The sequence below is a fragment of the Lonchura striata genome, chromosome 5 (assembly GCF_046129695.1).
Source record: "Lonchura striata isolate bLonStr1 chromosome 5, bLonStr1.mat, whole genome shotgun sequence".
Lineage (NCBI taxonomy): Eukaryota > Metazoa > Chordata > Aves > Passeriformes > Estrildidae > Lonchura > Lonchura striata.
In genome coordinates this window covers 11,663,009-11,676,343 of record NC_134607.1, presented here as the reverse complement: position 1 = coordinate 11,676,343, position 13,335 = coordinate 11,663,009, and the positions used below count along the sequence as shown (strand labels likewise).

General features: G+C 44.6%; 1 protein-coding gene across 4 annotated transcripts in view; it reads right to left on the bottom strand.

Annotated features, from left to right (window-relative positions):
- Nucleotides 1-13,335, bottom strand: part of IQSEC3 (IQ motif and Sec7 domain ArfGEF 3) — a 103,475-nt gene that overhangs the window by 15,326 nt on the left and 74,814 nt on the right. For all 4 annotated transcript variants that reach the window (XM_021535074.2, XM_021535077.3, XM_021535076.2 and 1 more), the window contains exons 5-7: nucleotides 11,446-11,607; nucleotides 1,725-1,847; nucleotides 911-1,077 (exon numbers count right to left, since the gene is read on the bottom strand). In XM_021535074.2, coding sequence (XP_021390749.1) covers nucleotides 911-1,077; nucleotides 1,725-1,847; nucleotides 11,446-11,607 — 452 coding nt within the window. The remainder of the gene's footprint in view (nucleotides 1-910; nucleotides 1,078-1,724; nucleotides 1,848-11,445; nucleotides 11,608-13,335) is intronic.

Here is a 13,335-nt window from a genome sequence, read left to right as displayed (position 1 = left end):
TGTGGGAGACTGAGATGACACTTTCTGAACAGCAATCAGGACAAAGAAACAAGCCAAAAGAACCCAGTAAAGTGCAAAATCTTCAGACAAGACAGGAATTTATGTTGGAAAAATGTTGAGGGAGCTTTATATGAATTGCAGATGTGCAGTAAGAGAAACTTGGAAAATGGCTGACCTAGGACGACCTAGGAATGAATATGGCTGGCAAATTAGACAATAATTTGTCTAGACATGATGTCAAAAAGGCCAAACAATACTGAGCTGAGTTAGTAGATCTGAAAATAAGAACAAGGCGGTAGCTCCATATATGAGTATGTTGTGACCACATCTGAAAAAGTGCTTTTAGCAAGATATTACCAGGATGGAAAGGACTGACCTTGAAAATAGAAGAAAATTGATTTGGGGAACTGATGTATCAGAAATTGCAAAGAAGTAATGTATTAATGAACTCTGTCACGCCTACAGTTACTGTAAGTAATTGCAGGCAGTTGAGAAGGGGAATATTTAGCCTGAATAAAAGGAAAATGTGTTCCTATATTCAAAGCAGCAAGTAGGGATTGTTTAGCACAACCCAGCAGGGTCAATGAAGGATGGAGCTGAACAATAAGAAAATGTAATACAATGGACTGTCTCCGAGCAATGAGATATCTTAAAAGATGAAGCCATCTCTCAAAGGAAAATGATTGGTTTCTGAGAAGGCTGGACGGCTTTCTGCAGAAAACAAAGTTAATTAGAATTTCCCTTCCCCAGCAGCCTAGAAGGTATCTCAAAGGGCCTTCCATTTCTGGCTCACAGGGAAGCAGCACAAGACCTGGAGAAAGGCAGTTCCACTAGGTTTTTCCTGCCTTCATCTAGGCAAAATTTAGAAAAGCAAGTGGGCAAAAAAGGAAAATCAAGGCAGAATCCTCACCTCTCAGATTGCGAATGAAGTCCTCCAGCATCATCTTCCTGTCAGGCTTGATGTTGGGGCTGTACATGTCTGTGTTGAGGAGGATGATTGCAAAGGCCAAGATGAAGATGGTGTCCGGGTTGTGAAACTGCTGGACTACATCTGGGTTACACATGCAGTACCTTTGGCTGCAGCAGGAGGGATGCACACACTTAGCAAGGAACATGGGAGGAAGCCTCTGCTCCAGCTTGGCAATGGCTTTACCACAAGCAGATCATATTCCTTTCACTTCACCTCTCACACATGAGAGAAGGAACCCGCTACTCTCTGAAGGCAAATTTCCCCACCAATGGCTGAAGTATGCCACTGAAACTTCAGCCTTCCTGTTCTCAGGAACCAAAAAAGCAAGTGAGACTGGAGTGGACTCCTCAGAGTGTGTCAGTACATACGTGTAATACAGGAGGGGTCTGCTCCAGCCTGCCTTGCCAAGCATTCCTTTGGATGCACCAAGGGAGAGCCAAGCAGCCCTGCAAACCCCTCTGCTTCTCTTCCTGTGAGTCACCAATGAACAGGGAATCCCTTGCTGGAAGCCATATCAGGACTGGCCTCACTCTGGCCCCTGGTACCCTTCATGCCACTGAACATCTGACAAGGCCACAGCTGTGACCTAGCAGTGGCACAGAGGACTCCATCCTTCAGGAGCCCCTCCATGATGCCCTTGTGGAAGGGAAGTCTGTGGGCATTTTCTCCATGACCGCTGTTCTTTTGCCTTGGGTGTGTTGTGTTCCCTGCTTCCCCTGGCTGCACACTGGGGCTGCAGGGCTCCTTCTCTTACCTGAAAGCCTCGATGAGCCGCTCCACCTTCTGCGCCTCCCCCTGTACACGGATGTGGGCCTGGAATTTCCGCAGGGCTTCGTCCAGCTCCATGCCTGAGAAGTCCATCTCGTCCACCACACAGCTGTGAGAGGGGGACACAGCCTTCATCAGAACATGCTCCACTGGATGATGCCAGGCAGGCTCCTCCACTATGGTACTGAGGCCCAGTCCCCAAGGGAAATCCCATGGGAAGGGCCCTGAGGCATCATTATGACTTCCTGGATTCTGCTTACCATGGGCAGTGATTTCACTCAAGCGACTCCAGCATTCTACAGCTGGTGAGCAATTCTTGTGCTTTACTATATATTTATATATGTGTGTGTGTGTGTATTTATATGTCGCTGTTGAGGCAGGACGGGAATGAAAGAACTCCAGTTCAGAAGGCTAGATGATGTGAGCACTCACTGCTTTATTTCAAATACATCGCTCTTTTATAGAGAGCATCGTGCAGACTAATTTCATTGGTCTTAAAGTAAAAACATCTTACCCATTGGTGTGCAGTGAATGATGCACAGTGGCAGAACATATCTATAAACAATGTGAACAACAAGAGAGATAGAGAATTATTTACATTCCTTTGCAACTCTTTCCCAGGCTCTAGCCTGGTTAGAAACTCTCATTTCTATCTGACTGAACTGAGAATACCCATATTTATACACCATCATAGATACATATCACACCACAGACAGCATATACATTCACATGTGCATATACAAAGTATGGGGATATATATATATATATGTATTGATACTTACCTGTATCTATATAGATATATAGACATCTACACTGACATAGGTATTTAGACACCTGTATCAATATCAATAGGACCAGAATCAGCTCAGAGAAAATAGGAAATAGAGGCTGTTGTATGGAAATAACGTGTAACATTATCTGCTTATCTGGTGTCACTTTGCATTTCAGCATGATTCACTGCCCACTGGAACTTCATGGCCAATTTAGATACCCAAAGAATACCCCAAGATATCTCTCTTATTTCCCACTAAAGCATTCTCATCTTATAAAGGCTTTGTTGTTAGTCTCCAAAACCTACCACTACAGTACTTGCTCCCTGTATTAGCCAAATAATCTACTTGTTCTTATTCTTACTGCATGATACTTCAGTCACTTGTAATGACAACACCTTTCTCATGTGGCTTCAGCAAATTCTGTTAGCATATTCCTACCTTTTGTGCTCAGGTCATTACTGCAAGCATTAATCAAAAGAAACCCCTGTTCATAATGTCCCTTAGGCCCAATTTTCCATTTCAGCAGAGTATGTAGGCACTAATGTCTGTATCAGCCAATTTGCTCCTCTGTTTATGATTCCTCTGCTAATTTCTCTCTCTTCCACTCTCAACAAAAATTTCTCATGTCCAAAGCTTTGCTGAAGTCTAGATTTATCCTCTGCACATCCCCTGTCTAGAAAACTAGTTATTCTAACAAAGACAGACATTGAATTAGTCTATTTTCCACTGGATTTGACATTATTCTTTCCCAAAAATAAATTTTCAAAACTGAAATACTGTCTGACAGAGGAAGAAAATCATAGGTGCCAAAATCCCACCTTCCTTAAATACAAAGTTACTAATTTGCTAATGGGACCACCTTGACATTAGAAGTGCATTAAAAATTCAAGAGCTTCATATTTTCTGCTGCTTTTTACCTTGGATGCTACTTCTATTAGCCCCTTAACCCCTTTATTGAATTCTTTGTATTGTGTTTGGGTTGCTTTGTCATGTGGTAAAGGATAAACTGATCCCTAATTTAAGGTTATTAGGGAGGAGGTTTTCCCCCAGACAGGTTGTCTGGGATTTTATGAGGAGTGGTATAAGGAAAAAAAAGAGGGGGAGGGCATTAGCTCTCTTCTGGATCCTTCTGTTTCCTAGGATTATCAGGAAATTTTTGCCAAATAAACCTCTACTAATAAAGGGATATGCTGTTACCAGTTTCTTCTTTTCTGAGATAAACTGGGGGTGTGTCTGTCGGTCACTTCTAAGTGCTGCAGTTAGCTGTGGGTTGGTGGAAAGTGGTTTGTGAACTAAGCTGTTGAGTGCCATGATTTTTATTCTAGCCTTGCTAGAATAAAAAGCTGTTGCTCAATTCCTCAAATGGGTGAGAGACAGAGTTCAAATGCTCAGAAACATCTCTGCATTCCTCCATTGCCTTGATTCAGGAGTTATCATCATTTAACTGGGATGACAGCCACAGAATAACTTACCAAGAGCTCTGACTGAACATAAAGTGCTTTGTATCTTAGGCTGGACTTGTTACAACCTCAGCTAGCAATTGTGAGCTCTTTCTCTGCATAAAGTCCATATAATCGAAATTCAGAAACAAATAGGGAGCAAGGGAAGAGAATCAAAGGGACTGCTCTCATAGGAAATCTTCTATGAAATATTTTTTTATCTGTCCAAAAGGGTGGACTGCAGAAACATTTGGTAATAAGAAAAACTTCCTTCACTGCATCTTTCCTTATTTATTTTTATTTTTCTCATACTTATACTCAGTCCCTTGGGTTAACATCAAGGCATTCTGCTTCTTGGAATTTATCATTGATAGTAAAAAGTTTTCCTCTTGTTACTCGTTATTGTGTTCACAGCTGCAATCACCTCTGCACTTGGGCTTTTGTTATTATTTCTTAATCCTTTCCAGTGTGCAAGCATTTCTCAGCACTGACCCTGGTGATTTTGCTGCTATTGTTTGCTTCCAGACATGTGAACACTGAGTCATTGCATGCCCCAGGGACACCCGCTAAGGTCACCCTAGTAGCCCCAATCCACCAGCATTAAATCATCTGTCTTTTGCTTACTCCTTCCCTCTTTGATCAGTCTTTCACCCTCCACACAGGCTGCCCTAAAATACCCTCCCCTTTGTACAAATCTCAAGTAATAAAGTCAATGCCCTTAATACAGAAAACATCGAGCCTTCATTAGGACAAGTAGGACAAGGCAGCTGTTCATAGCTCTTTTCAAACTCAAACAGGCATTGCTACTTGAGTTATGCTTGGATTCTCCTATGAGAGTTTCTCTCACAGACTGACTGATGCAGGTTTACTTTGTAAATTCTAAGTCCTGTGAGTATCTTCCATTTGTCTCTCAGTCCAAAGAACAATGTCCCTTGTACTGCTTACTAAGAAAAGTTGACCAGGCAGAAAGGACAGTTTATGATTAATGCTTGATTTGAGCAAAGTCAGCCTGTGCTTGGATTTGATTTATCTGACAAATCCTGTGCCAAAGGTATGAAGAGCAACTCCTGGAGGAGCCATCAGGTACCAATCTGCTATTTCTGCTGTTAGGCAGAAAGAAAGATGGATCAGACTTGTCTGTTACTTTTGTGTGCAAATTTGACACAGCAAAATCCATTCAAAGAGCCAAACAGCCTTGTGCTATGGGTCTGCCATGTTCCTCCTCCTCTTCTAGACAGCTGGAAGTTTTGCAACCTTCCCTGACTTCAGATTCCTGCACAGACTCACATTAACTTTCCAAATGTACTCTGGTAACTGTGTCAGACATCCCCTGAAATATAGCACAACTTTTCTTCATGAAACCAGACCAAGGAGGTCTTTTCTTTCTGAGCTAGAGACCATGGAAGCTGACAAAGGATATGACAGCGGGTGGCTCTCTGCGTCCAAGGAATAAAACAAAAACTTATGTGCACATGCCAAAACCAGTGCTGAGTTCATCCTCCCACAAACGGCTGGACACCTGTGAGATGCTTATTCCAGGAGGCTTGAGAGATTATGATACAGGGACACAGTAATCACCTTATAAAATCTCATGTTCCAACTCCTTCCTGCCCACAAACTTACAACAAGCCACACAAATTGATCTCACAGTGCATCCAGAGATTCATTTAGTCCCCTATCTGCAAGGATATGACTTTGGATATTTGGATCGTATTGTTGGAGTCAGCAGCAAAAACTCTGTCTCCCTGTCTCACGAACAAGAGGGTGGGGGTAGAGGAATCTTGGGCCACCTGTGTGCGTGAGGAGTTTGATCTGTGCTGAGGCATCTCACAACAAGAAGCAGAGAATTCCACACCAGGTTCCAGGACCAAAGAGTGGGCTCCTAGCTGTTGTCTCTGTTGTAGCCTCCTAGGCTAGAGGGAAAAGAGCCCCCTAAAAGTGGGTGGACATAATGGCAGAAGAGCTGCAAGGATTTAGCACAGGACTAATCATGGTGAAAGAATCTGTGGCAAAAGGGTTCAGTGAAGACAGGAAGCAGCTGTAACATGTGGGGCTGGGATCTGCTCACCCAAGTGTAATGACCTATTTTCCAGCTTTTCCACTCAGGTGACAATGCAGCAGGAGCTGGGATGCAACTAAAAGCATCTGTAATGAACCTGCAGCCTTCCACTCAGGGAGGGAGCAAGGGGGGAGGCAGCCAGGTGGAAAGTTTAAAATCACAAGGCACAAAGATATTAATGAAAACCATCCCTTTTATCAGCCTCCCTGACTCTAAAAGCTTTCTGAAGGTGAATCAGGATTTGCGTGAATTGTAGAAGAGCTCAGTTCCCTGGAAGAAGACTGCCCTGAACATGTGAACTGAACAGAAAGAAAAGTTAGGAGGAATCCCCGATTCCATGCACCAGTGGGCACAGGTGTGTGTCCCAATCCTGCCCTCCCCATCCCCTTGGGAAGGACAGTCTCTACAATGGAGACTACTGCCCACACTAGTCTTCCCTTTCTGGAGAATGCTACAGGATTGGTGTATTGCCTATTTTTCCCCTGGGCTGTCATGCCTACTCACCCTCCCATGGTTGTTGGTAGCCCACATGGCTACTTACTTGGCAATCTGTTCCTTCCTGAGTTTCCCTGGGTACTAGGCAGACTCCAGCTGCACATTCAGCCTGTACAGGCCTGGCATGGGAAGGCTGTTCTTCCTCACATTTGGTGTGTGCTGCAGCCTTGCTTTCAGCTGGAGGTCAGAACTGCCTAACACGTTCTTCCTGCTGTCCTGTTTCCATCCCATCCTTATCTAACGCTCCTGTGATGAAAGTCCCCTACTGATCCTCTGTAGCATTCTCAGTAAGAAGGGGGAAGAAGGCTAGTTTGGGTTAACCTGACAAGTCCATTCTGTCTGTCCAAGAGGAACCTAAGCCTTCTCTAAGAGGCAGTCCCTTTGCTGGGGTCCCAGCTCTGCATGTACCAAGAGCAGCTTTTCTCTCCCTGACCTTCCATGACAGAGGGAGAAGACAACACAGGCTTGACAGACAGGAGACCTGCTCAACCCCAGGGAGAGTTTCTCCAACAGCAACTTCTACTCTTAACCAACCAGCCCCCAACTCAACACAATGTCTCCTCTGCTGGAATCTCTGCCCATTTCTCCTCTGACAACAAGTGGACCAGGACAGCCACATCTGCACTTCCAAATCCCTCAAGCTGAACAAAAGCCATCCAGTATCAGCACAGCTGACTCCATTCATTAAATCACTCACATTATCTTGTTCATGGATGAACTATGAATGGAAGTAATTCCTGAGTCAGGAACAGGGGGAGGTGTAGAATGGATTAAAGTGAAGGAAAGTATGAAGAAAGGAGAATAAAAGCAACAAATAAACACAGAATTAAGAAAGGATGCAAGAATGATGATGTGTCTTATATTAAAACTATGTGTTAATGCCTTGGACCCGACTTTTCCAAAGAAACAGAATTATTTTTCTGCAGTACTTGACAAATAGATTTGATTAAAACTGTTCAGTACCACATGGGTCCTTTAATGGGTCAGGCTACCTCCCCTGGACTGGTAGACACTGAAACCCTGGGGCAGGTCTCCAGTGATTCCCTCTCGCTAGCTGCAGGACAGCCAGTAGAAGGAGATTCTTGGACCTTACTGGATCTTCTTAGATTCTTCTGGATGCTGATAATAGTGAATGGTTATTTTGTGAGATGCTTAAAATAGGTTACAAGTGGGATTTATGCCCTGCAACACAAAATGCCTAAAAGCTGCAATCCAGACTAAACAAGTACACTGAGGAAAACAACAGTCTTGAGGGCCCTCTCTCTCTCCATTGATAAAAGGAATTCATAAATTTCTAGAAGACACTAAACTTGGTGGTGGCCAACAACAAATGAGAGAAATCCTAGTTTTAAAGACTGAAATCTTTTCTATACAAGAAAATTACATACTGCATCTTCCTAAAGAGGCAGACCTGAGTGGTTCAGTTATCAATGTGTGTGCGTCAATTATAGTCAGAAACTGTTGAAAATCTCCTGCTCTCTCTGTTGTTCCTCTGGCTATCATGTAGAACTACTTGTGAATTATCCAGACACCATTTTTGAGTTCCAAGAAAATCAGTTAAAGGTTGAAAGATAAGAGCAGGAAGATGGAAGTGAGATTATAATTTCAGAGCATTTAGGTGCTGGGCATGAAGAGTGGGAAGGCAAAATAGCACACCAAAGTGCTCAATGCTCATAAACTGCTTACTTCACCTAAACCCCTTCCCTTTTACATAAAAGGCTTTGCAACCAGCATAGCAGTTCTCTGAAGTTTTACATTTACTGGTGGCAGTGAAGTGGGATCATCTGCACAGTGCCAAATGCCACTCTGCACTCCTGACAGCACGAACCAGCTTCACTGTCAGCCAGCGCAGCTTCAGTATCTGCAGAAGCCAAGAGAACTCTGCAGAGTTATGTCTGGACATTACAGCTGAGTCTGGAGTTTGTAACCTGGGCAGCTCTTCCCTGCCTCAAATGCACAAGGGAGGCTGACACTTTTGCAGATGTTTCAAAAGCTGTCCTATTATTTATTCATGCAGCTGAGTTAATTCAACCTGGATGCAATAGAAACATTGCTTACAATACACAATTGCAACATAAGTTTTCACATCAAGCAAAAGCTAAACTAACACAGTAAGTAGCATCAATGATTTAAATTACTTTTCGGAGGTAGAGGAGGCTCCAGGTCATATTTGGGATGTAAAAGAGCACAGACATCTCTACCTGCATACAGGCTTCCTCACTGCAGGTAATCAGAACCTGTCCAAGCACTACTGCCTGCTTATGGCCACCCTGCCTGGGCATTTGACCTCAGCAGGACAAAGTGCCTGTTCTTCTTCTGCCCATTTGGGCCACAAAAATTACTGTGGTATTGGGCAAATCATGCAAAAGCTTCTGTATGAACTCTCCTGTCTGCTGCATGCTCTCCAGGGAATATCATGTACCTTAACATTTCTAAGTGTGGGTGGATGTGGGGACAGCAAGACAGCCCTTGCAGAGTCTATTCTCCCAACCCGTGTCACTGTTTCTGAGCTAGTTTGATGGGAGTTGGATGGGGAATGAGAACCAGGCAAGGTCTTAGACAGTTCTAAAATGCCAAAAGATCTTTGATCTGCCTCTTGCTCCCATAGAAACAGCTCGTAAGTTGTGACCAGCCCTTAGATACAGTGCACTGGAAATGCCAGCACACTAGACTACACTGCCAGCCTTCTTTTTCCTGCAGCATGGACAGGAAAAATATCCAGGATTATAATTCTGGGCCATGAGTTCTCCTTTCAATGCCTTATTTCCATGCATGGCACACTGTTGGGTGTGCAGCCATTGCCCATCCAGCTCTCACAAGCAGCTGATGAAAAATTTGCTTGCAAAACCCACCAACTATGCTCAAGCATACCCCCAAGCAGTGAACTGGCACAGGAAGAAAGTACCTTCAAATGACACAGCTACAACCAGCTGAATGTTCATGTTTGGTTTTTTTTCCTGTTTTAGAATATTCTACATATATTTTAGGTCCACTTTTATCTTTGCCTTTATGGAAGATGAATCAGGCGTTCATTGTGAAGAGGGGATGGCAGCACAGATTGTTAGTGCAAGCATATCATGTTGCCTGGCGAGATCAGACACAGGTTGGAACCCTGAACTCAGACCCAGTTGTTTGATACATGCTCAAGGACACACAGTCCCTGCCCAAGATGTACACACATGTACACACAGCCTCAATATCTCGGTCCCCATCTTTGAGCCTTGTTTTCTACAGATGTTAATAGGATGGGCAAGGTCACTCCTTCCCTGAGTATTTGGAGTGTTACCATGACAGGGGCAGTGGAAACTTCGAATAATGAGCATGATGGAGTAGGGCCACCTGCTCCAATGGCCCCCATGCCTCATGCAGAAACAAGACAGGCAACCCTAGTGTAGAAGATCCTGGGCACTGAGGTTGGGAGGCTGACACCAGGCTTTGCAATAGGCACTGTTCCCAGGAGCTGCTAGCACTGAGTTTGTAGTCCCATGTGAGGCAGAGGAACATGGTCATTTGCAGGGATGATGCCAAGTTTACGATTAAATGGAAGTGTCAGCCTACTGTTGTTGCAATATTTCCAGGTGCGTGCAGAGGCTAGGTTTGGACTTGAGCAGATTATCTGTGAGGGGAAGCAGCCCACAAAATGCTTACTGGAGAAAAAGAAGCAATTACTTTTAATTGCAGTTCTCAGTGTGAAGAGACTGGACAGCACATGTGTCTTGCTGCTGGACAAATCAATACTTCTACAGTATATTAACAAAAGAGATGGCCCAAAGGTCAGGTAGGTACCTGCAGCAATAAGAAGCAGCAATTGCAGCTGGAATTAATTTTAAAATCTAGGCCTAGATTTGGGTCTTGAACTTTGGCATCCTCCAGTCCTTCTCTGGAGTAGAAGTGGTATGTGGATGGCATTTGGAGCTTCTTTATGGTTTAGTTCAAGAGAAACCACTGCAAAATTCAAGGGAAATAGAGAACATTTTGGAAAATGGAAGAATGTACTAAAAGACCCAGTGCAAAAGACTTCCAGCCTAATGGAAAGGCAGATCTCACTAAGAGCTGTGCTTTTGCATAATGAAAGAAAGACGCAGCTGAGTGCTGGTCATGCCTTGAAATGGGTAAATGGGTCTCTGAATGAACTCTACTTGAAAGAGGAGAGATTTGCAGGCTGAGAGATGCGTCGCTTGTGACCAGGAGAGGCTCACAGTGAGAGAATTGAAGGTAACAATCCAGCAAAGGAGAGAATTGAAGGTAACAATCCAGCAAAGGCAGCCACTGAACAGAAGGAAACCTCAGATTTTGTTCTGAAAAGGGGAAGTTCAGCTTGTTGGAGATTTTTGAGTGGGGATGTTTCTCAGTGCTGCATGGCTGCTGTGGCCACAACAAGCCCTTAGTAGCATGTTTTCATATGCAGGACTCATCATCACAAATAGGACCTTGTAATTATCCTCATAATGCAGTTGGACAAACTCAAAGGGCCACCAATTTCCAACATGGGCAGAAAGAGAACTGAGTATGTAGCCAGCATTCACTTCTCCCTGCTGGTCTCACAGGAAGAAGCATATATTTTTCCTCCTCTGTCTCTCTTAGTACTTCCCAGAAGGCATCAGAGGTACTTTACATGGATGGGATGAGACATCAGCCAAAGAGTTTCCCAGCCCCCAAAACAGCCAGCATCACTTGTTCTGCCACCTGACAGCACTGAGCCCCTGCTAGGTGAACTCAGGCCTCCTGAGGAAGGACTGAAATGAAAGAATTGATGATATGAAGAGTGACACACATAACTGAGAAATGTGTTGAGGGATGCCAGATAGGGAGTAGCAATGGTGGAGTTCCTAAAGAATGGGGGCAAAGGGGCATGGAGTGCTTGCTGGTGCAGCCAGGGGCAGAGTGGGCTGGAAACTCCTTTAGAGTGGAGGGAGGAGGGGAAAAGATTTCCACACTTACTCCAGAACATCCCTGTTGAACTGCTTCTTGCTGTTGCCCAGGAATTCCCCAATCATCTGGCGGCTGAGGCCTTTCCGCTGCAGCAAAAAGTGTGCCACCCCAATGGGGGTGTCTGGGATGAAGCCTCGGGAGATCAGGAACTGGATCCCTTTGTCTGGGTTTCTGGAAGGCAAGGACAGAGATATTATGAGTTTGCATGAGCTCTTGGAGGCATTGTTGCCTCTGGCTCACCCCATGACTTGCATCAATGCAGCCCTTGCTATGTGCCTGGACTCCGATGCCTTCATGTATGTGTGAGGAACAGGAGCGATTTGGGTTAGGAAAAGTGACTTGCTGTGTGCCCCTCTAGCTGCTGCTGAGGACAAAAAGATGTCATAGGACCTGCTGTGTCACTTGCAGCACCTGCTGTCACCTGGTAACCACAAGTGGCATCCCGCTGCCACAATGAATCCTACTGCATTGTACCACGCCTCATTAGTGACTCTTCTGCCATCCATCTGCTCGAGTCAGAGGCTCTTCCCTCTGTGAAGAAACTTAGGAGAAAATGCTGCCATGGTCTATGGGCAAACGAGGCTCAAGGCTCCAAGGGGCATAACCAAAAGTGGACACTTTTTCTGTTAAACAAATAATTTTGTTTTTCATACATTTTCAACGTTCATTGTAGAGTGATACATTTTTACCTTTCTCACCTGAGCTTGATGTTGGCTGCCTAAACAGAAATCCCATACTCAGATTTGTTTATCTCTGCTCTACTTCCCCCACCCTTGGCTGTGTTTCAGTTCCCATCTCTATTGATTCATGCCCTCAGGCAAAAATCTTTGTGTGTGAGAGAAGGCACCCAGAGAATGCTTTGTCAGAAGAAGGGAGGGAGCAGTGTGCAGCTCCCAGACAGAGGGCTTTTCTCCCTCTATGGCTGTGAGCATCTCTCTGAGAACAGGTCTGGTGCTGAGTGGGCCTGATTGCCTAGCTCTGGGAGTGATTTTCTTCTTCTTAATGTGCCTGTGCCTGCACACACAGCTCTTACAGAAGCAGAGTGGTTTGGGTTGGGAGTGACCTTTAAAGGCCATGTACTCCAACCCTCCTGCAGTGAGTGGGGACATTTTCAACTAGATAAGGTTGCTCAGAGAACCCTCCAACCTGATATTGTATATCTCCAGGGACGAGGCATCCACCACCTCTCTGGACAATCTGTACCAGTGTTTCACCACCTTCATTGTAAAAATCTTCTTCCTTACATCTATCTAAACTGGCCCTCCTTCAGTTTAACAGCATTACCCCAGTTTCTATTGCCAGAGGCCCTGATAAAACATCTGTCCCCATCTTTCTGTCCTGGTTTATAAGCCCCTGTGTACCCCAAGAGTGGCTGTGAGCCTATGTGGTGCCTGTCTCACAACTCAGACAAGAACAAACAATATATGTGTATTGTGCAGGAAGTTTTCCTCTTCTTTTTCAGTCTGTGCCACTGAAGGATCTCTGTCATGATGCATTGTGCTGAGGTGAATCACTGCAATGGCAGGAAGATTGCCACATTTCTTTGGTTCTCTGAGCTGGTGAGTGGAGAGAGGTAAGAGGGTGACTTCATTGAATAATGTAATCCTTCCATCATTAATCCAAATCAGGGTTCTTTGTCAAGGCTCAAGGAGTGAGTTTGCTCAGACAGTCTCCTGGGGTGAGAAAAGAATAGGATGAGATTTCAGAGCACGTGAATGCATGATATGCACAGGCACAGACTGTGACATTGTCAGGTGGTGAAGTATGTGGGTGAGCAACATATGTCTAGCTATAAGGGGAGCTGCATTCAGCAGAATGGCCTGTTCCTTACAGGGGCCTCACGGACATGTAAAAAGTAGATGGGCTTGAAATAGTTCTGCTTACTCTGTAATGTCAAAA